Source organism: Phocoena sinus, chromosome 16 (genome assembly GCF_008692025.1).
Source record: "Phocoena sinus isolate mPhoSin1 chromosome 16, mPhoSin1.pri, whole genome shotgun sequence".
NCBI lineage: Eukaryota > Metazoa > Chordata > Mammalia > Artiodactyla > Phocoenidae > Phocoena > Phocoena sinus.
The window spans coordinates 7,425,649-7,453,075 of record NC_045778.1 but is presented as its reverse complement, the minus strand read 5'-3'; the positions used below and the strand labels follow the sequence as shown (position 1 = coordinate 7,453,075).

General features: G+C 42.3%; 1 protein-coding gene across 9 annotated transcripts in view; it reads right to left on the bottom strand.

Moving 5' to 3' along the window:
• Positions 1-13,226: 13,226 nt before the first annotated feature.
• EDARADD (EDAR associated death domain) overlaps positions 13,227-27,427 on the bottom strand; it is a 65,561-nt gene continuing 51,360 nt past the window's right edge. For 6 of the 9 annotated variants that reach the window (XM_032608342.1, XM_032608347.1, XM_032608341.1 and 3 more), the window contains one exon: positions 24,200-25,375. In XM_032608342.1, coding sequence (XP_032464233.1) covers positions 24,993-25,375 — 383 coding nt within the window. In that variant the 3' untranslated portion in view covers positions 24,200-24,992. Of the gene's footprint in view, positions 15,426-15,828; positions 17,342-17,403; positions 18,183-24,199; positions 25,376-27,427 lie in introns of those variants that run through there. The other 3 variants (XR_004346206.1, XM_032608346.1, XM_032608343.1) reach the window with 3 other exon arrangements.

Here is a 27,427-nt window from a genome sequence, read left to right as displayed (position 1 = left end):
CGGCCTCGGGGACTCGGACCGCCAGTGGCTTGCTGCGAGACGAGCAGAGAGGGAGGGTGCAGAGCGTGTGCTTCCAAAATTCCCGGGTGGATCTGGCCGCCTTTGCCCCGCCGCCGGGGTTGGGGGGCTGGGAAATGGGGAAGAGAGAAGGAGAGACCTTCTGCTCCCTCGGTCCGCGTGTCCCCGGCCTCCAGGGCCGGTGTGGACTTCGCAGAGGCCCCGCCTCGACCCGGTGATGGCCGAGAGGGGCCCACGCGGCCAGAGGGGCCGTCTGTGACCTTCCCTGGTCTCCCAGCTCAGCGGGGTCAGTGCCAGGTATTTCTCAAGGTCTGCTTCCTTGTCTGCCATGGGTTAGAGTCCAAACAGTACATACAGTGCAATAAAAGAGAAGCTGACTTGGAGGCATCCCGGTGTTTTGTTTGCCACACCTTTGGGTGTAAATAAAATGCAGGGGGAAATGGGTTCAGTATAGCTGGACTGAGTCCAGCCCAGAGCCCCCATCCAGTGAGTCTAACTTGGACTTCAGCCACTGCGGCTTATCTGCCAATTTTGTGTGTTGTTGTTTTCTAAGTTATAAACTACCCCGGGGGAAATGTCAGCAGTATAGAGCACAATTCTGAGCACGGTAGATGTTCAGAAATAACCAACTTTTCAGGCAAGTGCCCATAATGACTGCCAGTTTGACCTGTTGGCTGTAAAAAACGTCAGCGAGAAATACAAATATGTAAGCTACCTTGAACAGCTGGTACAGTTTGTTTTCTGTTAGGGATCACAAAGTTCTTATCTTCCTACTTGTCTCTACTTGATTTTTATCCACGTTTCCTTTGAGAGACATGTTTTGGTGTCCCTACTCTGGGCTTTCTCCTCTGTAGCTTTGGGTTTTATTATTTTTTATTTAAATTGAGAAATTCATTACACACCCAATACCATCGAACTCACATTCTGATTCCCTATTACTGTGCTCTCCTATTCATTTTCCAAGTTTGCTTCACTCTTTAGGATCCAACTTCAATAGCTGTATTTAACCCTTAACATACACTGCCTGGGATTTGTACTTATCTTTCTGTGTGTTGTGTTTTGTCTAACCAACTCGAATTTAAATTGAGAAGAGGATGTCTTGAATATTCCCCAATGCCTAGTGTAATGCTTTGCATGAAGTAAACATTCTGTAAATATTAGGTTGAAATGATAGGTTATTGATAAAGTGAGGAGCAATTGAATGTCTTCACAACTTTGCCTGGGTTGATTACCTCCCCCATACAAAGTAAGCTGAAATAAATACACATCAATGCTCCACTTCTTTGGTAAGTAGAATTTAGGTATAAATGGGACTGTGCAAAAGGGCCAGAAATCCTGTATTGGTGCAGTAATTCTGGATTAAAAGATCCACAAATCCAGAGAATTTATCTTAGAAAAACCCCTTCGTTGGTCCGGTTTTGTTCAATGAGCTCCGTGTGTTTTTTATATCTTTTAGAATCAACAAGTATGTACTCGATGTCCGCCATGACAAGGCACAGTGATAAGTATACAAAGGGCTTTGTAACATTTGCCGTACCGAGCCGGGCCCTCTAGACGCAGAGAAGCGATATAAACATACGGAAGTCCCACTCCTCTTCCTTGGATTATTCCAATAGCCTCTTCATTGATTTCCCTGCTTTTTTTTTTTTTTTTTCGAGGTATGCGGGCCTCTCATTGCTGGGGCCCCTCCCTTCGCGGAGCACAGGCTCCAGACGCGCAGGCCCAACGGCCATGGCTCACGGGCCCAGACGCCCAGCGGCATGTGGGATCTTCCCGGACCAGGGCATGAACCCGTGTCCCCTGCATCGGCAGGCGGACTCCCAACCACTGCACCACCAGGGAAGCCCAGATCTCCCTGCTTTTACCCTTCCCTCTGCAGTCTGTTCTCAACACAACAGTCAGAGAGATCATGGGGAAACACAGCCTAAACAATGTTACTTTGCTCAAACCTTCCACTAGCTTTTGCTCGTTCTTTGAGTAAAGATCCAAGTCCTTATACTTCATGACCCGCCTCCACCTCCACACGCTCTGACTTCATTCCTACTACGTTCCTCCTCCCTTGTTCTGTACCAACCGTACTGGCCTTTGTGGTGTTCTTACCGCCTGCCTGTCACACTCCCAGCTCAGAACTTTTGTATGTGATGTTTCCTTTACCTCCTTAAAATTGAGTAATGACAGTGAGTAATGTAGATTCTTAGTGAGGCCCTTCCTGACCACCGTATTTAAAATTGCAACCTCCCAACACACACACACACACACACACACACACACACACAATCCCTATCACTCTTTCTTGCTTTATTTCTCTCTAGCATTTACCACATTCTAATATGCTACATTATTTACCTTTTTATTTTATATTACTTCATCCACCAGACTACAAACTCCATGAGGACAGAAGTTTTTTTGTTTGTTTTTTTGTTTCTTGGCGGTACGCGAGCCTCTCACTGTTGTGGCCTCTCCCGTTGCGGAGCAAAGGCTCCGTTCTCGCAGGCTCAGCGGCCATGGCTCACAGGCTCAGCCGCTCCGCAGCACGTGGGATCTTCCCGGACCGGGGCACGAACCCGCGTCCCCTGCATCAGCAGGCGGACTCTCAACCACTACACCACCAGGGAAGCCCGGACAGGGAGTTTTGACTGTTCTTGTTTCAATGGTGCTTAATCCAGTGGGGGACACAGATGGTGATACATTCCGGAGAAGATTAAGATAGGATGATGGCGCTTCCCTGGTGGCGCAGTAGTTGAGAGTCCGCCTGCCGATGCGGGGGACACGGGTTCGTGCCCCGGTTCGGGAGGATCCCACATGCCGAGGAGCAGCTGGGCCTGTGAGCCATGGCCGCTGAGCCTGCGCGAACGGAGCCTGTGCTCCGCAATGGGAGAGGCCACAACAGTGAGAGGGGCCCGCGTACCGCAAAAAAAAAAAAAAAAAAAAAAGATAGGATGATGTATAATTGGGAGCACTTGGGTGTCTACATTAGTTGCATGCCTAGGAAAGCTTCTCCAAAGAGGTAAAGTTTAAGTTGCTAGTGAATGAAAGAAAGAAGGCAGCTAACCAAAAGGAAAAGACAGCTTATGGCGTGGGAGAAATATTTGCAAACAATGCAACCGACAAGGGCTTAATTTCCAAAATATATAAACAGCTCAATATCAAAAAAACAAAAAACCCAACAACCCAATCAAAAAATGGGCAGAAGACCGAAATAGACATTTCTCTAAAGAAGGCATACAGATATGGCCAACAGGCACATGAAAAGATGCTCAACATCTCTAAGAGAAATGCAAATCAAAACTACAATGAGGTATCACCTCACACCAGTCAGAATGGCCATCATCAAAAAGTCCACAAGTAACAAATGCTGGAGAGGGTGTGGAGAAAAGGGAACCCTCCTTCACTGTTGATGGCAATGTGAATTGGTGCAGCCACTATGGAAAACAGTATGGAGGTTTCTTAAAAACTAAAAATAGAGTTACCATATGATCAAGCAATCCCACTCCTGGGCATGTATCCAGAAAAGACAAAAACTCTGATTTGAAAAGATACATGCACCCCAATGTTCATAGCAGCACTATTTACAATAGCCAAGACATGGAGACAACCTAACTGTCCACTGACAGATGAATGGATAAAGAAGATGTGGTTCATATATACAATGGATTACTCAGCCATAAAAAAGAATGAAATAATGCCATTTGCAGCAATATGGATGGACCTAGAGATTATCATACTAAGTGAAGTAAGTCAGAGAAAGACAAATATATCACTTCTATGTGGAATCTAACAAAAATAATACAAATGAACTTATTTACAAAACAGAAACAGACTCACAGACATAGAAAAAAAATTTATGGTTACCAAAGGGGAAAAGGGGGGAGGGATAAATTAGGAGTTTGGGATTAACAGATACACAGTACTATATATAAAATAGATAAACAACAAGGTCCTACTGTATAGCACAGGGAACTATATTCAACATCTTATAATAACCTATAATGGAAAAGAATCTGAAAAAGGATACGTATATGAATCACTTTGTTGTACACCTGAAACTAACACAACATTGTAAATCAACCATACTTCAATTAAAGAAAAGAAAAGAAAAGAAAAGAAAAGTAAAGAAAGGAGGCAGCTACATGAAGAGCTTGGAGGAGAGCATTCTCAGCTGAAGGAACAGCTAATGCAAAGTCTCTAAGGCTCTTGAGAATACATTTAGTGTGTTCAGGCACAGAAAGGCCACCAGCATGGCTAAGCATAATAAAAGAGGGGGAAATTATATGACACGAAGTCATGGAATTGGATGAGGTCACCTGGGCGAGTAGATAGACAGAGGAGTTGACCTAGGACAGAGCCCTAGGGAGATTAAAAAACAAAACAATAAAAGAGGCTGGGAAGAGGCGACCATGGAGACCTGCTGAAAATGTGTCTTAGCAACCGAAGAAAGGAAGTGTTTCAAGAGAGTAGAACAACCAGTTGTGGTGTTAAGAGGTCAAGGAACACAGAAGTAACCAATAGATTTAGCAACATGGAGGTCATTGGGGACTGACTCTGAAGTGGGTTGAGACGTGAGGTAAAGAAGTAGTGGGACTAATGACTATATCTCAAGAAATGTCGCTGTGAAGAGGAGCAAAGAAGTGCAGAGGCTAGGGAAGCAGTGGGGTAAAGGGAATATTTTGATTGTCTTGTTTTGTTTTTGTTTGTTTTTTAAAAGAGAAGATACTACAGTGGTGCCTTTTAGACTTTTATCAAGTAAACCACAATAAGAAATAAATACATTTAGGGAACCTAAATGTATTTAGTCCAGTGGTTTAGTCCTAAATTTAGTCCAGTGGTTAGGACTCCGTGCTTTCACCACAAGGGCCCAGGTTTGATCCCTGGTCAGGGAACTAATAACCCACAAGCCACGCAGTGCGGCCAAAAAAATAAAAATAAATAATTTACATTGTGACTTGTTACATATGTACTTAAAATCATGGAAACAAAAATTTCACAAAACGAAATTTTGTTATGCATGAAGCATTCTAATTTTTCTTTTTTTTTTTTCTTTTTTTTTCTGCAGTACGCGGGCCTCTCACTGCTGTGGCCTCTCCTGCCGCGGAGCACAGGCTCCGGACGCGCAGGCCCAGCGGCCATGGCTCACGGGCCCAGCCGCTCCGCGGCATGTGGGATCCTCCCGGACCGGGGCACGAACCCGTGTCCCCTGCATCGGCAGGCGGACTCTCAACCACTGCAACACCAGGGAAGCCCTCTAATTTTTCATTAAAAAAAAATATTGTTTATAACTCACTAAAATGTTTGCAAGACTAGATGTTACAAATTATTTGTAGATAATTGCCTTAGACTTCCAGAGATGAAGGGATCATTTCTGGTTGGATCGATTTCTTTTCCATCTATGTTTTTTTTTTTTTTTGGTACCTGGGCCTCTCACTGTCGTGGCCTCTCCCGTTGCAGAGCACAGGCTCCGGACGCACAGGCTCAGCGGCCATGGCTCATGGGCCCAGCCGCTCCGCGGCATGTGGGATCTTCCCGGACCGGGGCACAAACCCATGTCCCCTGCATCGGCAGGCAGACTCCCAACCACTGCACCACCAGAGAAGCCTCTCCATCTATCTTTATTGTCCTCTTTCCTTACCCAAGAAGCCACATTCACAAAGTACAAATTTAGAAATAGTGTGATATAAAAATATTAAATATACACACACTACTATATATAAAATAGATATACAACAAGGAGCTACTGTATAGTACAGGGAACTATATTTAATATTCTGTAGTAACCTACAATGGAAAAGAATATGAAAAAGAATATATATATAACAACAAATCACTTTGATGTAAATCTGAAACACAACATTGTAAATCAACTATACTTCAATTAAAAAAATTAAAATGTGAAGTAATATATATTGCCCCAATTTTCAAAAAACTGGTAAAAAAAAATCACATGATTTTAAACTTATGAATTGAAACTGTATATACACTTGCTGCTTGGCAGGATTAGTTGACTAAACAAATACCTGCCATATTTCGTCAACAATGTGAACTATGTTGTTTCAAGCTAGGAAACACCTCTGGTAGTGATTTTGCTTATTATTGTGTTGCTGTGTTATTTTTGTTATTATAATAATAGTAATTTTTTTAAATGTTGGCCTTCCATTCATTAAATGGTGGTGCCATTGATGGGAAAATATGCTCCCAAATCAATAAGTTTGAAATGCAAGTTAGATGTGATAAAACATTGTAAAGAACTTTAAATAATTACTTAGATTTTTTTCACTATGAACTTAGGAGCCAGAACTCTAGAACCTTAAGCAATAATAATGATAAATAAAAGCGATATTAAAGTAAAAATTTGCCACAAAATTATAGACTTATGAACTCTGAGAACACACACTCTGTTCCATTTATTTCCATGGAAAAATTAGTCTTGAACTATGCAGGTTTTAAATTATGCAGTCTTTAGGAGTGCATTCTTTACAGCACTCATATTTCTCATGCGTATGTCTGCTTCCCAGGGAAGTTTTCATGGTTGGCATCATCTTCCTCCTCTATCTTCCCCATTCTCAGTGGACTCATTTCCTCTTTGAATCGTCATGCTTTGAACTAATGTCTCCCACACACCAATACTAGTACCACCTGTAAGGACTCAAACTCTTTTCTCACCCTCCAGACACCCTGTGTTCAGACTGATCAGGCTTACCTCTTACGTTCTACAGGATCATGTCCCAAATCTAGTCTTTTCAGGTGTGAGAAACAAGCTTCTAGAACTATGGCTCTGTCATAAAGTAAAAGAATCTTGGAGATGGGAGAAATCTTCAGAGTAGTGTGGATCAATTTATCCCAGTGGCTCAAAGAATGAGATGCTGTCCCATTTTTAAAATACTTTTCTTGAATGGCTTGGCACACTATGGTATGTTAACTAGAAAATGTTGTATTGTTATTTGACATGAAAATATATCTGAAATTATCTAAAAGTCAAAACAAAATAGAATCCTTTAAAAGTTTATATATATATATAAATTGGGCAACATGTTAGGCTCTAGAGACACGGTAGGTAAAAAATATAGCTTTCCTGGAGCTTGAATCCAGTAGGAGTTAGACATTCAGTAATCACATATATGGATTTTTAAAAGTGCAAAAGAGTGCCGTTAGTAACTAAATGTTCATTGTGATCTTTGTTCCTGCAAAGTTGCTGCAACTCATAAAACCATTAAAAGGCCTCCCTCAGCCTCGCTCTCTCAATATTTAACCAACCCGTCATGCACATAGCTAATCTCCTTCCAGCTTTTATTTACACAGCTCACTATAAAATAAACTGACAAGTGAAACCTCAAGAGAAGAATTTCTGTGACAGGTTAAAGCAAGTAAGAAATCCAGGTGGTTTTTCCAAATAGAAAAATGTTATTAAGTCCAAATACTTAATTTTTTATTTTGGAAATTTCAAAACATACACATAAGAGATAGTGTGATGAATTCCCATCCACTCACGGTCCAGCTCCAAAATGGACATATCGTATCAACATGTCCTATCTTGGTTCATCTACTCCTCACCTACTGTCTCCCCACCCCGGCCCACTTTGAAGCAAATCTCAGACTTCATTTAATCTATAAAACTTCAAAACTGGTTGTTAGACTGTAAGGTTAATAAGATCCAGGTTCAGTTTTTTGGCCAGAAGACTTCACAGGTGGTATGTATTTCCAATCACAAGTCAGCAGGAGAAACTGAAGGCCTGGCTGTTTTTCTATTAGCAATAATCACTCCTTGGATAAACCTCACTGGCGATGACACTGCAATTACGCAATACTGGCTGTTTTTCTTTGTATGATATCAAGACTGGTCAGTGGTTTCCGCTGTTCTCAGCCTGATCCATTCATCTATTACAAGTTCCCATCAGTTTTTGATCAAATGGTTTTAGCAGCTGCTATTGATGTTCACTGCCTAGAGCCATTATTTCATTAAAAACTGAAAAGTGGTGATACATCAATTCCAACATTCCTCCTGCATTTATGAGTTAGAGTTCTTCTATAAGGAAATATTGTTTCCTATTTGGTGACCCCAAGGTGAAGTTTATGCCAGAAAGGCAGGCCAAAAGCTTGATTCCTTCCCTTTACTTAGGAGTTTTCTTAATAATAAGCTGCTTTCCTAGCCTCCACAAAAGGTAACCAATGAGTTGGTTTTTTAAAATGTCATTATGAATTCATGAATATTAATATATTTGATGTGTTTCTTTTTTTCCTGATACTTAAATTATCCCATCTATAACCAAACGGGACCCCTTTGAGCTGGCATCTGTCTCCTTTTGACACAACATAGTAACCTTAGTTAGTTTCCTTGCTTCCTGGTATGACAAAATATCCCAAGATATCATTTTCATTTCCTGCCAAACTTTGACTTAGCAGTTTCTCCAAGGAAAGTTTTAGTGGGAAATGGTATACAGAGACTACAATTTTGGAAAGGAGTGTTCATGGCAACTGGGTTGGTTTCTAGACTTCCTCAGTGGAGAGAGCTAGGAAAAAAGTTTTTTGATTTTCATATCTGAGTTTATACTGATTTCACTCAATTTAGGATTACAATGTTTTCATTTAGCTTTTTTATTTTATATTTATACCTCATTTTTCTTATGAAAATCTTAGTTTCTAACAAAATTACTTATTTGCTTTATCCTGTCATATATAATAGTTTCAGGATAAAAAGATAAATATTATCATAACAATACGATTACATAACCAAACTAAGGTTTATTTGCCATCTTTTTCTCTCCTGAGGCTATATCTCATAAGATATATATAATCAAACTTCTGTGTTTTAAAGTAATTTGACAATACTACCCAAAGTGATCTACAGATTCACTGCAATCATTATCAAAATCCCAACAGCATTTTTTCAGAAATAGAAAAAAAGAATCCAAAAATTTATATGAAATCTCAAGGGAACCTGAAAAACCAAAACAGCCTTGAACATAAAAGAACATAAAACTTGGAGGCCTCACGCTTCCCGATTTCAAAACATATTACAAAGTTAGTAAGCAAAACAGGGTAGTACGGGCATAAAGACACACACACAGACCAACATAACAGAATAGAGAACCTTGAAATGAACCTTCGTGTATATGGTCAAATGATCTTCAACAAGGGTGTCAAGACCACTCAACGGGGGAAAAACAGTCTCTTCAACAAATGACACTGGGAAAATTGGATGTCCACATGCAAAAGAATGAATTTGGATCCTTACCATACCATATACAAAAATTAACTCAAAATGGATTGAAGAACTAAACAAAAACCTAAAACTATAAAATTCCTGGAAGAAAATAGGCAGAAAATGTCATGACATTGGATTTTGGCAATGATTTCTTAAATATGACACCAAAAGCATCAATAATAAATTTTAAAATAGACAAATAGGACTACATCAAACCTAAAACTTCTATGCATAAAGGACACAACCAACAGAGTGAAAAGGTAACCTGTGGAATGTGAGAAAATATTTGTAAATTATATACCTGATAAGGGGTTAATATCCAGAATATATAAAGAACCCCTACAAATCAACAGCAAAAAGACAAATAACCCAATTCAAAAATGTGCATAGGACTTTAATAGACATTTCTCCAAAGATGATATACAAATGACCAACAAGCATAAGAAAAGGTGCTCAACATCACTAGTAATTAGAGAAATGCAAACCAAAACCACGAGGTACACCTCACACTCATTAGGATGGCTGTTATCAAAAAATAATAACAATAAGTGTTGGCAAGGATGTGGAAAATCGTAATTCTCTTGCACTGTTGGGAATACAAAGTTGTGTACCCGCTATGAAAACCAGTATGAAGGTTCCTCAAAAACTTAAAAATAGGGCTTCCCTGGTGGCGCAGTGGTTGAGAGTCTGACTGCCGATGCAGGGGACACGGGTTCGTGCCCCAGTCGGGGAAGATCCCACATGCCGTGGAGCGGCTGGGCCCGTGGGCCATGGCCGCTGAGCCTGCGCGTCCGGAGCCTGTGCTCCGCAGTGGGAGAGGCCACAACAGTGAGAGGCCCGCGTACCGCAAAAAAAAAAAAAACTTAAAAATAGAATTACCCTATGATCCAGCAATCTCACTTCTGGGTATATGTCCAGAAGAACTAAAAGCAGGATCTCAAAGAGATATTTTCATACCCATGTTCATAGCAGCATTATCCACAATAGCCAAGAGGTGGAAGTAACCCAAATGCCCATTGACAGATGAATGGTAAACCAAATGTCATATATTCAACCTTAAAAAAGGGAGGAAATTCTGTCACATGCTACAACATGGATGAATCTTGAGGATATTATGCTAAGTGAAATAACCCAGTCACGAAAAGACAAATACTGTGTGATTCTACTTATATGAGGCATCTAAAGTAATCAAATTCATAGAAACAGCAGAATGGTAGTTGCCACTGGCTGGGGGAAAGAGGAAATGGGAAGTTGTTTAATGGGCAGAGAGTTTCAGTTTTGAAAGTTCTGGAGATTTGGTGCACAACAGTATGAATGTACTTAATACTACTGAACCTTACACTTAAAGATGGTTAAGATGGTACATTTTATGTTATGTGTTAAACACAATTTTTTTAAAAAAGTAATTTGAAATAATGTATCTCTGTGAGGAAGCCACCATCTCAATACACCATTAGACTCATTGGTTTCATCTTGCTTTCAGCTCCTGGGCCTTGCTTTTCATTTATTTCATTTTGGTTTAATTTTGGTTTATAATTTTGTGAAATATAGTACATGGTTTCAAAGCCAAATTTACAGACAAGATACATTCAAGGAAATCTAACTTCCACCCCGTCCTCTCCATGCTGTTCCCTCCCTCTTTCTACAGGTAACATAGCTCGATGGTTACCTCTATCTCTATTCATATTCGCACCTTAGACAAGAGGTGGCGCTCCATGAGTAGTTTTGCATTTGGCTTTTCACATATAGCTTGAAGATCTCTCTGCACTAGTATACTACAGAGACATTCCTCATTTCTTTTCATAGCTTCATATTACTCCATGGTGTCAACATACCATAGTTTACTTAACCTGTGGACATTTGGATTGTTTATCTATCATAAGTAATGCTTCAGCACATAACTTTGTGTACATGTCCTTGTATATTTGCCACACTGCCTCTGTGGGATTCCTAGAAGTGGCATTTTTACGTCAAAGGTTAAATGCTATGTAATTTTGCTAGATATGACTCCAAGCACTTTTTGAGAATTCATTCAAATTCTGTGTCCCTACTCTACTATAGAAGAAGATCCAGGCTACTCTGATGGGAAAGGGGTGTTGGAGGTGAGGCCTGAGAAGCTGTACCGAGAAACCTCTCACCTGAGATGAGAGAGGAACAAAAAAACCAAAGGAGTAAACAGGACCAGGAAACACATGGAAAGTCAAAGTCAAGAAGCCAGGTAGGAAATCTAGGGGAATTCAAATAGGGACCAGGAGGAGCTATGGAAGCTTCAATCCAGGAACAGAAGTGTGGGAATAATGAATGCCCAAAGGTTGGGAGCAAATTGGGAAGTAGTCAAGGTAATTACCCAGAAGAGCAGCTGCTTTTCTCCATTCTTTTCTTGGCTGGCTGGAGCATGATGCAAAGTCACAGAGTCATTGCATATGTTCATAAAATGCACAAGGGCAATTGGCTCAAGGAAGACATGGTAGCTGAAACCCAGTTTGTACTTTACTCACCAAACCGATAAAGTGCTCCATCTTCAGGTGCAAAGGAATAGTGGTAGGGTGTAGACCACCTTTTTCTAACTTGTACAAAGGTGTCACATGGTCCAGCCACGGCCTTGCTCAAGTTAGCTGGGTTTACGGGCCATGCAGAATGGGCAACAATCACTGAAAATCTCCTCCCACCTTAGTAGTTATATTCATTTTTCTTCTATAATTTAGCTATAATATTGCACTTTTAAAGTGCAAGGAACTTTAGGAAAGTGAGGGTAAATTTTACAGTCTTTTGCATTTGAGCCATAAGTAGAGTTGTTTATTTTAATAAAATGGTTTGTTTTAATAACAATGGTTTCCAGGTTAAACAGCCAACTGGTTAAACCTTAGGGTTGTGTGAGGTGAGGCATGTTAGTACTTTTGCTTATTTGGAGATGGGAGAAGCAGGAAAAACAGCAAACCATGAGATACCTGGAGATGATATAGATCTTTATGCGTAAGATCTTGAGCTTTGGCATTGAGAGAGACAAGGAACTTAATCCTAGCTCGACAATACACTAGTTCAGGTAAGTGCTCTTTAAACACTTCTGCTCACATAACCTCTAATGGAATTTTGAAAAACTACGTAACCTTCCCTTTAACATTGTTCTGGAAGTCCTTGCTTACACAATGAGGGAAGAAAGGGAAATAAAAGGTATACAGCGGGGCTTCCCTGGTGGCGCAGTGGTTGAGAGTCCGCCTGCCGATGCAGGGGACACGGGTTCGCGCCCCAGTCAGGGAAGATCCCACATGCCGTGGAGCGGCTGGGCCCGTGAGCCATGGCCGCTGAGCCTGCACGTCCGGAGCCTGTGCTCCGCAACGGGAGAGGCCACAACAGTGAGAGGCCCGCGTACCACACACACACAAAAAAAAGGTATACAGGTTTGGAAGGAAAACATAAAACTGTCTTTGTTCACAGATGACATGATCATCTATGTGGAAAATTTGAAAGAACTGGCAAAAAAATTTCCTGGAACTAATAAGTGATTATTTCAAGGCTGCAGATACAAGATTAATGTACAAAAGTTATTGCTTTCTAATATACTAACAATGAACACGTGGAATTTGAAATTAAAACCACAGTATCATTTATATTAGCACTCCCGAAAATGAAATACTTAGGTATAAATCTAACAAAATATATATGAGGAAAACTACAAAATTCTGGTGAACGAAATCAAAGAACTAAATAAATGGAGAGATATTCCATGTTTACGGAAAGGAAGACAATATTATCAAGATGTCAGTTTTTCTCTACTTGATCTATAGATTCCATGCAATCCCAATCAAAATTCCAGCAAGCTATTTTATGTATATTGACAAACTGATTCTAAAGTTTATATGGAGAGATAAAAGACCCAGAATAGCCAACACAATATTGAAGGAGAGAACAAAATTGAAGGACTGACACTACCCAAATTCAAAACTTCAAGCTACAGTTATCAAGAATACCATGGTATTGGTGAAAGAATAGACAAATAGATCAATGGAACAGAATAGAGAGCCCAGAAATAGAGCCATAAAAATATAGTCAACTGGTCTTTGACAAAAGAGCAAAGGGAATAAAGTGGAGTAAAGATAGCGTTTTCAGCAAATGGTGCTGGAACAATTGGACATCCACATGTAAAAAAATGAATCTAAATACAAACCTATGCCCTTCACAAAAAATAGCTCAAAATGGATCTTAGACCTAAATGTTAAATGCAAAACTTTTATAAAACTCCTAGAAGATAATATTGGAGAAAACCTAGATGGCCTTGAGTATGGTGATGCCTTTTTAGATACACCAAAGACACGATTCATGAAATAAATAACTGATAATCTGGACTTCAATAAAATTAAGGACTTCTTCTTGCAAAAGACAATGTCAAGAGAATGAGAGGATAAGCCCTAGACTGGGAGAAAAAAATGTTGGCAGAGGATACCTCTGATAAAAGACTATTATCCAAAATATTAATATATAAAGAACTCTTAAAGCTTAACAACAACAAAAAACTACCCAATTTAAAAATGGATCAAAGACCTCAATAGACACCAAAATATACAAGGAACTATTAAAACTCAACAATAAGAAAATGAACAATCTGATTTTGAAACAGGCAAAAGACTTGAGCAAATACCTCACAGAAGAGGACATGCAGATGGCAAATAAGCATACGAAAAGATGCACTACATCATGTGTCATCAGGACAGTGCAAATTAAAACAATGAAATAACACTACATACCTATTAGAACGGCCAAAATCTGGAACACTAACACCACCAAATGCTGGTGAGGGTGTGAAGCAACAGGAACGCTCATATATTGCTGGTGGGAATGCAAAATGGTAGAGCCTCTTTGGAAGACAGCTGGGAAGTTTCTTACAAAACTAAACATACTCTTACCATATGATCCAGCAATTGCACTTCCTGGTATTTGCTCCAAGAGGCTGAAAACTTATGTCTACACAAAAAGCTGCACATAAATGTTTATACAGCAGTATAATATAACTGTACTTATAACTGCCAAAGCTTGGAAGCAAACAAGATGTCCCTCAGTAGGTGAGTGGTTAAATAAACTGTGTTACAACCAGATAATCAGTGCTAGAAAGAAATGAGCTACCAGGGAATTCCCTGGCAATCCAGTGGTTAGGACTCTGCGCCTTCACTGTGGAAGGCGCGGGTTCGACCCCTTGTTGGGGCCTAAGATCCTGCAAGCCGCGTGGCATGGCCAAAAAACCCCCCAAAAAACAGAAATGAGCTACCAAGCCATGTTCCCACTGACCTCTCCCTCACCCTCCTCCTTTAGACCTAAAGATGCCTACATCTGTTAGCTCCTCACTGGTTTCCTTTAACTCTTGTAATTAGTTCCTTTATTAAATTCCCCTGATGGAACTTACCATTTGTTTCTCCAAAAAGAAACTGAAACAACTAGAAATTCTAAATTCTAGGTATCAAAGACAACCTTCAGCTTCCTAACAGGACAGCCGCCTGTCTTCTTGTCTGTCTTCATTCCTGGACTTGTTGACCCCTTGAGGCTGGGGACTGCCAAGAGCTGTCATTACATTCTCAGAAGTGAGCTGAGGGCCTGACCACAATAAACGCTCAGTAAATGTTTGTTGACTGAACTAATGTGATTTCTTCTATTAGTATCTTTTTTATTTTTTTGGCCACACCACACACGGGGTCTTAGTTCCCCCACCAGGGATCGAACCCACACCCCCTGCAGTGGAAGCTTGGAGTCTTAACCACTGGACCGCCAGGGAATTCCTCTATTAGTGTCTTTTTAACATTAAAACTAGAAACAAAAATCATCTAAAAGAGGTAAAATCTGTCCGAATCGGTCACTCCAGAAAAATAACCGTTTTTTTGATCTGGCTTGTTTCAGAGACATACATGTAGAGGAAGAACCAATTTTTGCCATTTATTTCTCTTCGTTTACCTGGTCCGGTTGGTTCTCCCATGTTATTCACTGAGTCCACAGCAAACATAGGATGATTTTCTGTAACTCGGCCCAATCCAACAGCTACTGCCCTGATCACTTTGGCCTCTTCGGTGTTTTGGCCTGTGCTATCCCGGGAGAGGGCGGCAGGGCAAAGAGGTTAGATGGATGGTGGTATTTGGAGCAGGGTCCCTAGCTCCACAGACTGTCTGAGGAGCGGGATCTTCAGCTCCCCAGAGGACAGCAGGGGTCCAGAGCGCTCTCTTCGTCATAGCTGTCACCAAGGAGACAGAAGGCGCATTGTTTTAGCGGTCACCAAGGAGACGGAAGGCGCATTGTTTTGGCTGTCACCAAGGAGACGGAAGGCGCATTGTTTGGTTGGACTCACTGAGCAGTCCTCACCGGCTTCAAGACCAGCCTCTTCCTCACTTAGCCCTCCACCTTCACCCCACTCCCCTCAGCCACAGACGCCTGGCTCTGAGCTGGGAGCTGCTGTTTCTGCCTTACTCTGCCCTGTGGGAGCAGCTTTGGTTTTTTGTTGGTTCTTTTTTTTTTTAACGTTTTTATTGGAGTATAATTGCTTTACAATGGTGTATTAGTTTCTGCTTTATAACAAAGTGAATCAGCTATACATATACATATACCCCCATATCTCTTCCCTCTTGCGTCTCCCTCCCTTGCTTTGGTTATTTTTTATGGGTTTGTGTTTTTTTTTTTTTTCCCCAATTGGAATACAATTCACATAACATAAAATTCACCCCGTTAAGCATTTTAAGGTGTACAATTCAGGTGCTTTTTAGTATAATCACAACGTTGTGCAAGATTCACTACCATCTAATTCTGGAACATTTTTGCTTTGATCTTTGAAGCCCAGAAAATGAACGAAACAGGTTGAACCTCATTAAAATAAAAGCTCCCCATGTCCGAGAAGCATTCATGATTTGGTATGTAAACCCCCTCATTTTGTATTTATATTTATAAGCATTTTTCCTCCTCAAGGACCACGATATTGTAAAAAAAGAAAAAAAGTTTTTGCTTTATTTAAAGTCTCTATTAATTCACTAGTTCCATTTCATTTTTTCAGCATATTTCCAATTGCTTCTGGATCAGAGGGTGCTGATGATACAGAGTGAACAGCGAACAAGACCCCTGTCCTCTGGGGTTTGCAGTCGGGCAGGGGTGAGACCAGTAATCAAGTTATTACTGTTGGGATGAGTGCTACGGGGTGAATAATAGGAAGGCAACCAAGTCTGGAAGTCAGGTGCCCTTTCCCTGAGAAAGTGGTGTTGACGGTGAGACCTGGAGGCTGAGGTGGCTGAGCTAGGGAAGGCTGGTGTGTCCAGGTCTGAGTGTGGCCAGGGTGTGGACAGGGCAGATGACAGCTCGCCGTGAAGTCTTGGGTGGGAAGGGGACCTCGCGGTTCAGTGTGGCTGAAGCATCAGGAGCTGTGGGCGAGTGGAGCACGACGACATGCCACACAGGCAAGTCACAGGGCCTTGGAGGCCACGCTGCCAATTTGGGACTTAATGTTCAATGGGAACCCATCAAAGGCGTTAATGTGGGGATGGCAGGATCCATCCACCGTATGGAGGCCACTTGGGAGACCGTCATCGGGTGAGAAAGGGTGGCTGCTTGGGTGAGGACGGTCATGAGGATGGAGGGGAGGCAAGAGATTTAAGAGATATTTGGGAGGTGGAAGAGAGAGGGATTTGATGATGACTTAGAAACAAGGTGGATGGTACGATAGGGAACTCTGGTGAGGAACAAGTTTGGATGGAAGAGTCATGGGTTTCCTTTAGGACGGGTTGGGTTTGAGGTGCCTGGGAAACATCCGCGTGCATGGAGATGTCAAGCTGGTAGTTGTGGGTGTCTGGCAGCTCAGAGGACAGGCCTGGACCAGAGAGATAAAGTTACGAGAGGCGGAAAGTAACCATGAAACCGCCCTTCACATATAGATATCACGGCATCTGAAGCACTTCGTCAGACTGCTTACTTACTTGTCTTTCTTTCTACATCAGTGATTCTCACTTTGTTCTGCCCATTCCTGGACGGGTGTGGCATTTTCTCCAGGAACGTCTCTCATCGTGTACGATGACTCTCCCTCGTCTAAGGTTGCTGGAGGGTAGGAAGGTGTTTATCTTTGCATCCCCGGGACGCATTTTAGAAAGTCACTAGGTTTCTGACTGATGACTGACCAAGAGAACACATGAATCAACGACTGTGTTAGAATCTGCATAAAAGCACCAATTAGAGACATGGTTGACATCAATTTAATTTTGTAGCACGCACTATTACAGTTTCAAATAATTTCTATTTATAAAGAAAACATAAAATCATGCAGGACGTCAAAATGAAGGCAGCTTAAAAAGTACAGCACGAAGATACAGAAAGGATCCCCAAAATTCAGTCGTTTAAAAGCATAGCTGACGAAGTGTCCCCCATGGAGCTTCCAAGGGTCTGCCTCAAAGGAAAATGGTCACTGGCGGTCACATCAAACAGGAGAGCCTGGCTCAGCTCAGGAAGCCATGAGAAGCTACCCTCTACATTTCCAAAAGGCTGGATAAACCCAATCATTTCGTTTCGAGTTGCACCGTTGACTACTTTGATCTCTTCGATTCAGCTGTGGAGTGATTTCCAGGAGGCATCCTCAGCCAAACATGGCCACGGGGAGAGAGAGAACAGCCTCTCCTCCTCTGCTGTGGGTCTTCCTCTGGGTGATCTGGACCCCCAGGTGTGGCCCCCCACTCGCCCGGCACTTGGATCAGCGTCATGGCCGTGATCCTCTAAACATGAGGGAAGCAAGACATACCCTCTCATCCATTTATACCCAAGTGCACACGGTTCAGTAGGTGGAGTCGGAATTCCCAGGTAGGAAATCATAGAACAAAGAGGGAAACTGTTTCTCAGTCAGTTCCTTGGGTGCACGAAGCTCCGTACGTTTCAGTTACAAGGGCAGAAAACAGTCTCAACGTTCTTAGGGCCAAAGTGTCATTAAATATGAAAGACAATCCAACACATTGCTTCTGCATGTCTAAGTGAAAAAGGAAGCCAATGTTAGCCCGTACGCTGGGAGAGAGGCGGCCACAGGCAAATAGGAGAAATCTGATTCAAGTAGTGAGGAAATGGCCCTAAAACAAGCAACACACAGAGCAGAAACATGGACCTGGAGGAGAGGAAAATTCTAGAACAGAGAGGGCAGATGTGGAAAAATGTTATAAGGAGGATAGTCATGGCTCAAAACTAAATGAAACATTCATTCATCTGAAAAAGGGAAAGAAAATTCACTAGACCATAGTTATTAGGACTGTATTTAAAATAATGTGCTTTTCTATCATGTATCATAGAGGAAGAGGAAAGTCTAGTGCTTCTGGTTGAAGTCTGCTGTAACTGAGGGAGATCGATCCCTTTGTCTTTTTGCATAGAAGCCACTGTTCTCATGATGTTAAAGACGGAGCATCATTAAATTGAAAGCCAAAGAGACTAACTGTCCACAGACAGCTAACCTTAAATCTCCACAGAAGAAAAGTCCTTCTGAGTGTTTAGGAAGAATCCCCCAGAGTGAGGAACTGTTATGATGGGGACCTTCAGGGGAATGGAACCCTCATCTCAATCATGCAGGCCCCATTCCACTTCTAATATCTGTCAATTTGTAAAATAACTGCACTCTTCCTATCTTTTAGTGGGGCTACTTCTAAGGGTTCTAACATAAAACCAATAATCAATGGAAGGTTGGTTCTAGGCTGGTCTTAAACAAGCCTGAAAGGATGTGAACAGATTTCATCCTCCAGCAGAGGGCAGTACCACATTAAAACTACTATTCAGAAAAAAACAGGTGCAACATCTTTTGTCTACTACCATGCATTTCCTATACTATTATTTTTTTTTCATTTTTGCCTCACCAGGTGGCTTGCAGGATCTTAATTCCCCAACCAGGGATTGAACCCAGGGCCCCTGAAGTGGAAGCATGGAGTCCTGACAACTGGACCACCAGGGAATTCCTCTATATTATTGACTAATTATTTAGTGTCACAAAAATGGAAGACTTGTTCATACAAGTTATCTGAAATACTGATGGGCAATCCTGGCAAACAATTGAAGCCCTAACGATTTTAAATCTTATAATTTTAAATAACCATGTGCTTTATTTATTTATTTTTGCAGTATGTGGGCCTCTCACTGTTGTGGCCTCTCCCGTTGTGGTGCACAGGCTCCAGAGGCGCAGGCTCAGCGGCCATGGCTCACGGGCCCAGCCGCTCTGCGGCATGTGGGATCTTCCCGGACCGAGGCACGAACCCGTGTCCCCTGCATCGTCAGGCGGATTCTCAACCACTGCGCCACCAGGGAAGCCCTGTGCTTTATTTTTGTCTACGTCCACTTGAGTCTTCCTCTGTGTGTATATGTCCTGGGGGTGTGTGGTGTCTAAAACAGCTTTGCTTTCCATTCCCTTGCAAGTAGAAATTTTCTATTGCAACCAAATAAAATTCTTATTACAAAGAGCCTCATCACATAACATCATAACATTGCAGATGGGAGTTTTGCTTAAAAGAGTGTATCTCGGAACTTAGCTAAAGAGATTTCATCCTTCTAATAGCAAAAGGACCTCATCAGAAGCAGTTTAGTTTATAATGTGGTCAATTTAACATGGATCCCTACAGACAGTATAATAAGCAAAGCTCTTAAGTATTTTTTTAAATATAAATTTATTTATTTGTTTTTTGCCGCACTGGGTCTTCGTTGCTGTGCACGGGCTTTCTAGTTGTGGCGAGTGGGGGCTACTCTTTGTTGCAGTGTGCAGGCTTCTCATTGCAGTGGCTTCTCTTGTGGAGCACGGGCTCTAGACGTGCGGGCTTCAGTAGTTGTGGCATGTGAGCTCAGTAATTGTGGCTCGCAGGCTCTAGAGCGCAGGCTCAGTAGTTATGGCGCACGGACTTAGTTGCTCTGCAGCATGTGGGATCTTCCCGGACCAGGGCTCAAACCTGTGTCCCTTGCATTGGCAGGCGGATTCTTAACCACTGCGCCACCAGGGAAGCCCAAAGCTCTTAGGTATTAATGAACTTAAATAATTTCCTTTCTTTCCACTTTTGCCTTTGTAAAGTATTGGGTTGACCAAAAGGTTCGTTCGGTTTTTTCCGTAAGATGGCTCTAGTAGCACTTAGCTGTCTTTAACTTCATTTGAAACAATTTTGTTAGATAGTATGTGACAGCTGTCATATCAGCGTGCATTTAAAAAAGAATTATCAAAATTGGTGAATTTTTGTGTAGCCATTTTAATATTGAAGATGGAAGGAAAAAAGCAACATTTTCAGCATATTATGCTAGTAAAAATGCATGGAAATGCACAAAAAGATTTGTGCAGTGTAGGGAAAAGGTGCTGTGACTGATCGAACATGTCAAAAGTGGTTTGAGAAGTTTCGTGCTGGAGATTTCTCGCTGGACGATGCTCCACAGTCACGTAGACCAATTGAAGTTGATAGCGATCAAATCGAGACATTAATTGAGAACAATCAACATTATACCACGCGGGAGGTAGTCGACATACTCAAAATATCCAAATCAAGCGCTGAAAATCATTTGCACCAGCTCGGTTATGTTGATCGCTTTGATGTTTGGGTTCCACATAAGTGAAAAAAAACCTTCTTGACTGTATTTCCGCATGAGATTCTCTACTTAAAGTAATGAGAACGTTCCGTTTTTAAAACAAATTGTGACGGGCAATGAAAAATGGATAGCGTACAACAATGTGGAATGGAAGAGATCGTGGGGCAAGCGAAATGGACCACCACCAACCACACCAAAGGCCGGCCTTCATCCAAAGAAGGTGATGTTGTGTATATGGTGGGATTGGAAGGGAGTCCCCTATTATGAGCTCCTTAAGGAAAGCCAAACAATTAATTCCAACAAGTACTGCTCCCAATTAGACCAAATGAAAGCAGCACTCGACAAAAAACGTCCAGAATTAGTCAACAGAAAATGCATACTCTTCCATCAGGATAACGCAAGACCACTTGTTTCTTTGATGACCAGGAAAAAACTGTTACAGCTTGGCTGGGAAGTTCTGATTCATCCACTGTATTCACCAGATATTGCACCTTCAGATTTCCATTTATTTAGGTCTTTTTTTTTTTTTAATTCATATAGTTATTTATTTATTTTTGGCTGCGTTGGGTCTTCATTGCTGCGTGTGGGCTTTCTTTAGTTGCGGTGAGCAGGGTCTACTCTTTGTTGTGGTGCATGGGCTTCTCATTGCGGTGGCTTCTCTTGCTGTGGAGCATGGGCCCTAGGGCATGTGGGCTTCAGTAGGTGCAGCGTGTGGGCTCAGTAGTTGTGGCTCACGGGCTCTAGAGTGCAGGCTCTGTAGTTGTGGCGCACAGGCTTAGTTGCTCCGCGGCATGTGGGATCTTCCCAGACCAAGGATCGAACTGGTGTCCCCTGCAATGGCAGGCGGATTCTTAACCACTGTGCCACCAGGGAAGCCCCATTTATTTAGGTCTTTACAAAATTCTCTTAATGGAAAAAACTTCAATCCCCTGGAAGACTGTAAAAGGCACCTGGAACAGTTCTTTGCTCAAAAAGATAAAAAGTTTGGGGAAGACGGAATTATGAAGTTGCCTAAAAAATGGCAGAAGGTAGTAAAACAAAAGGGTGAATATGTTGTTCAATAAAGTTTTTGGTGAAAATGAAAAATGTGTCCTTTATTTTTACTTAAAAACTAAAGGCACTTTTTGGCCAACCCAGTAACAGCATATTTATGCTTGTATAGTATTTATTTGCTAAAAATTAACTTTAAACAAAGTTATTTGGGGTTATTTCACAATTGAATTATAATTCTACTTTAGTTGAGATTTACTTTTGATATTTCTGTATGTAACACAAATAAAAGTCATCCTCCATTTGGTCAAGGTCTAGAATCCGAATGAACTTTAATTAAAAACAGTGTTTGGTTAAATCTGTCTCTGCTAATATCATACTCTTAATAATTAAAACTTTTCATAAGGTAAATGCCAACAGATACAGATGTCAATATGAGCGAATAATGGTAGAGTGAAATTAAACCAACACATTTTTATCAAATCCCTTCTACCCTGGCACATCCCCTATGCAATTATAATAGAAATTTAAGCTTTCATAGCCAGTGATGGAAATTATTAGCCATCAGGGCTTTCAAACTAATGCCGCCAAATGGAGAGATGAGTGGGTGGTGCTCTGTGGTCTCACAGTTTTCCTGTAATTCCTGAATATAAAGGACAGGACTTCCCTGATGGTGCAGTGGTTAAGAATGTGCCTGCCAACGCAGGGGACATGGGTTTGATCCTTGGTCTGGGAAGATCCCACATGCCGCGGAGCAACTAAGCCCGTGTGCCACAACTACTGAGCCTGCACTCTAGAGCCCGCGAGCCACAACTACTGAGCCCACACGCTGCAAATAATGAAGCCCACATGCCCTAGGGCCCGTGCTCCGCAGCAAGAGAAGCCACCGCAATGAGAAGCCCGCATACTGCAACGAAGACCCAATGCAGCCAAAAAAAAAAAAAAAAAGATAAGGAGCATGCTTAGCTCTGCCCATAGCTAATCCACCTGAATTCTGTGTCTTAACGTTTTTGATCCAACTCAAAGATAAGTTCAGCTAACACTTATTAACAAGAGCCATGTTCAAGAAATCTATGAGGATAAATTCTGCCTAAAGTCAGTTTTGAAATTGAAATGTGAAGTCTGGAATTTTGGAAACATGTCCCACAGAAGCAGTGCCAATAGGGACTAGTGTCCCCAATTCAGCCCACAAAAAGCTGTTAATTCACGAATTTGTGAAGCATAGAACTGTCCATTCTACAGAGCCTGATCACCAACAGTGTTTCCATGAGAAAATTTTCATCATTTTCTGGATTTCTAGTCGGGGATGTTAGGAACTGGTTCTTTTTTTTTTTTTTTTTTTTTTTTTTTTTGCGGTACGCGGGCCTCTCACTGTTGTGGCCTCTCCCGTTGCGGAGCACAGGCTCCGGACGCGCAGGCTCAGCAGCCATGGCTCACAGGCCCAGCCGCTCTGCGGCATGTGGGATCTTCCCGGACCGGGGCACGAACCCGCGTCCCCTTCATCGGCAGGCGGACTCTCAACCACTGTGCCACCAGGGAAGCCCTTGAGTACATCTTTTGATAAACCTGACACATATCTGCTAAATCTGACAAGACGAGCTAGGTGTGACTAGCACTGACTGAATCAGAAGTGATGAGTAAGTTCTATAGTAATTTTGCAAGTTTAGTGTTTACGTTTGACCGTGAGGCTGACTATATACCAGCAACCTCATAAAAACTGCTGTAACTGCTAGTGGGAAAAAAATGTCAGTGGTTTAGGAAACAACTTTCTTTTGAGTTAATCCTAATCTCCCTTGTACTCCAATCAATGTCATTCATCATTTTTACTTACTTAGGGATTTAAACAGAATCCTCCCAAATTGGACAAAGTGCCTTAATTTTCTAAACCTAAAGCCAAAACCAAATAGCACTTCTATGAAATCGTCAAGTAAACCAAGGCTTCTCTCTCCCTCCCCCTGCCCACCCCCAAAACCTAGAAAATTCTCTCTAATAACAAACGCTCCCATCCACACCACCTTCCACAGTAAACCATCAAACGAGAACAGGGGATAGTCTTTGGACCCAATTTTTCACTTGGTTTAAAATCCTTTGAAATTTAGGTTTTAATGCATAGCTTCCTTCCCAGTATCACCAGTAAAGATATCTCTTTCTTCGCTAAAGTGCTGTGTAGTATTATTGGGCCCTGTTTTAAGGTGGGGTAGTAGGTGCTAGACGGGGTTGCATTTCACCCACAGGCCAGGTAGTTTTTATTTCTTAACTGAGCTTTCTCTCGGGGGTGAAACACTCAGCCTGATATACAAGACATAAAAGTAAATATTAAATTAATTTTTAAAAAGCCAAGGGTACCGAAAGGGCCTACTCTTTTTTTTTTTTTGTGGTACGCGGGCCTCTGACTGCCATGGCCTCTCCCGTTGCGGAGCACAGGCTCCGGATGCGCAGGCTCAGCGGCCATGGCTCACGGGCCCAGCCGCTCCGCGGCATGTGGGATCTTCCTGGACCGGGGCACGAACCCGTGTCCCCTTCGTCGGCAGGCGGGCTCTCAACCACTGCGCCACCAGGGAGGCCCCGGGCCTACTCTTTGTCAACACCTTTCCCATGGTCCTTATTACCCTGCTAATTCCTGACTCTGTCCTCCCAATCACCATCGGTTTTTGCATTTCTTTCAAAACCACTCAGGTAAAGTCCTCTTTGATAGTGCCCAGATTATACAAGTATTTGAATAAGAAAGATGGCATGTGTCCTGAAGAGTATCACCACGCGATGCCAGCAGCCTGTGAACTCACCTAAGTACTTTACAACAAAAAGAGTAACAGACTAAAGGGAAACTTCTCTCTGTGGTTTCCTTCTAAGCTGTGGGAGTGTCATTAATCATAAAGGATCTTGTGGATGATGACTTTTAGTTCTGAGTTCAGTCTTCAGTTTTTAAGGGAGAGGATACTTTTATTTTCATCATGGCATGAATCCACTCTGACTGTAGCTTTGGCCCTGGTCCCTATAGGAGCCTACAACATATTTTTCCCAATTCCAGATTCAAATATTAAATAAAAACAGATGTGCAAAACTAAAGGAAAATCCGCCACCAAAAACATACCCTACCCTCCGCAAAACCACCAGCTTTGAGGAAAACTAAGGTCCGCTGTCCCACATCCTTTGCCTAAAGGATCCTTTGTACTTAAAAAAGAACAGATTCACAATGCCCCTTGACCTGTGCTCGGCTCAGGGTCCAAAGAAGCCGATGAGAAGGAGCTGAGGGCTAGAAGTTCCTGGGGTGCTCTCCACGCCCCCTCCTGGGCCATTCTTCGTCCACCCACCTGCGCAGGACCTTCTCCACATCGACCCTGTGGTAGAGCCGGCAGAGCTCCATCAGCTGGCCCACCGTCCTCTGACTGTTCCGGAGTAAGAACTCCAGGGTGGGGCTCTGGGGCCGCTGCTCCAGGAAACACAGTTCATCGTAGGGCATGCCCCACTTGCTTGCGAAATTCCTCCAGTTTTTGACTGTTGGGTGACAGGGATCCAGCTTTATCCTGATCACGTCTAGTAAGTCCTGGTCATTGAGCAAGTCGCTGATGGTGGGGGCCAGGAGCAAGCAGGACGAACAGGTACAGTTTTCCGCGCAGGACGCGTCCTTGCTTATATCTGCGGGGACAAACGATACGGTCCACGTGTCAGCAAGAGGCCCAAGAGGCACGCTCATCTCTTCCGTGCTCTACTTTCCCGCTGAAAGGTTCATAGCGTCAGTGTAAGTACAACAGCGCATCTTACAGAGATATTTCAGGACACTCATCTCTACGTACTCACCAATAACGTGTTCTTCTTTATGGCCAAGGATGGCTGCTTTGCGGAAGCGGTGGCAAGATTTTATAAAGCCAGTTTTCCTTGCTTTCTGAGACTCTCTGTCGCCCGGGCTGTGCATCTGTGAGACTGCTGGCCAGACGAGGGCCCCGAGGAGCAGGGCTTTCTCCGTGGGCAAACTGCCAGTCCAGGGCTGTCGGACTCTCCACCCTCCCCCCTTCCAAGTTACAAGTCAGCCCCGACAGCTTCTTAATGCCAAGCACAGCATGTGAGGGTGTAAAGGATTGCACAATTCTTTAAAAGGTCTTAAAAAAAAAAAAAAAAATGCACACACACCCCAAACTGGAATATCCACTCCATATGCGTATTTGAAAATGAGTGATAATTGATAATGCCAGAAAACGTACTTTTTAGATTTATGGCCACCTTATCATGTCTTTGCCTTTATCTCTGGTTTTCTTCACCCATGGGGCTGCCTTTAAAGTGGAGCCAACACCCTGAGGTGTGCAGCAGGTGGGACGAGTGGGTGGCTTTGAGCTCAGCCTCAGCAAGAGCAGCCCCAGCGCGGAGGAAGGACAACCTTCCCCATCGGTAATCTTTGGCCTCATGCAGTACCCGGCAGCATGTTAGCAGGAGGGTGCAGTTAGTAGGTAAGCCGTGAGTAGGTCAGAGGTCAGAGGTTAGCAGGTAAGAGGCAAACCAGTTATAGTAAGATTGTAAGCAGGGTCTGTACAGCATGGCAACCCAAGCGACTTAAAATATGCAACAGCACTGGGTCTCCTGACCCCTCTGACCTGGGACATTAACAGCCAAAGGTGACACTAGAGATCACTGGCTTGGAAAATTCTGGGAGGTTATGATGACCTTTTCTACACTGAGCCATGTGGACTTCCCAATTTAGGAAAGTAAAGAATTCAGAAAAAGGGACTCACTTTGGTGACTGTAAAATTGAGAACCAGCAATTTTGGGGCAAGCACACAGTAAAAGATAACAAGAGCCGTGAAGATTATGTTCATTCTCTTTGGCCTACTAATGTCACTTCTGAGAATCCAGCCTAAGGAGATCATCTAGAATATGTATATACACGAACACTTTAATGAGTTTATTCATATTATCCATTTTTTTAAAAAAACAGTTTAAAAAGTTAGGGGACTAGTGGAATAAATTATTGTGCTACTTGATGGGATATTATTTAAGTAATTATGAAGACTACGTAGCAACCTAGAAAATGCCTGTGCTCTCACATTAAGTGGAAAACGCAAGATGTGAGGAATTTATGTACTCATTACAACTATGGAAAAAGTCTCTGTTAATATTACTATGGAAGGAAATGTACAAAAGTAATGATAGCTGTTGTGGTTAATGTGGTAGGATTATGTTTCTATTTTCCAAACTTTCTCTAGTGGTGGTGTATTTCTATGATAACTAAAACAATGTATTACATTAATAAATATATTGTTTAGCACAGAGAAGGCTTAGCAGTGGAGTGACCCTCCTCTTTGCCAAGCTTCACTTACGCCTTTGAGCCCACCCCTTACTTCTTTCCCCATGATTTGTTTCATCAAATATCTCCTTGCCTTCCCCTCATCTCCAGCCACCCAACTCTACTGACTCTCTTTCCTTCATCTACAAATATGTACAGGGCTCCTCTATCATAAAAAATAAGAACCTCAAACTGCCCTCCTCTGGCTTCATAACTCACTGAAGTGACTTTCTCTTAACTCTAATTTACTGTTTTTATAAAATGTATTTATTTATTATTATTCTTTTGCCCACACCACACGGCACGTGGGATCTTAGTTCCCTGAGCAGGGATTGAACCCGTGGCCCCTGCAGTGGAAGCGTGGAGTCTGAACCACCCACCAGGGAAGCCCCAATTTACTATTAGACTTCTAG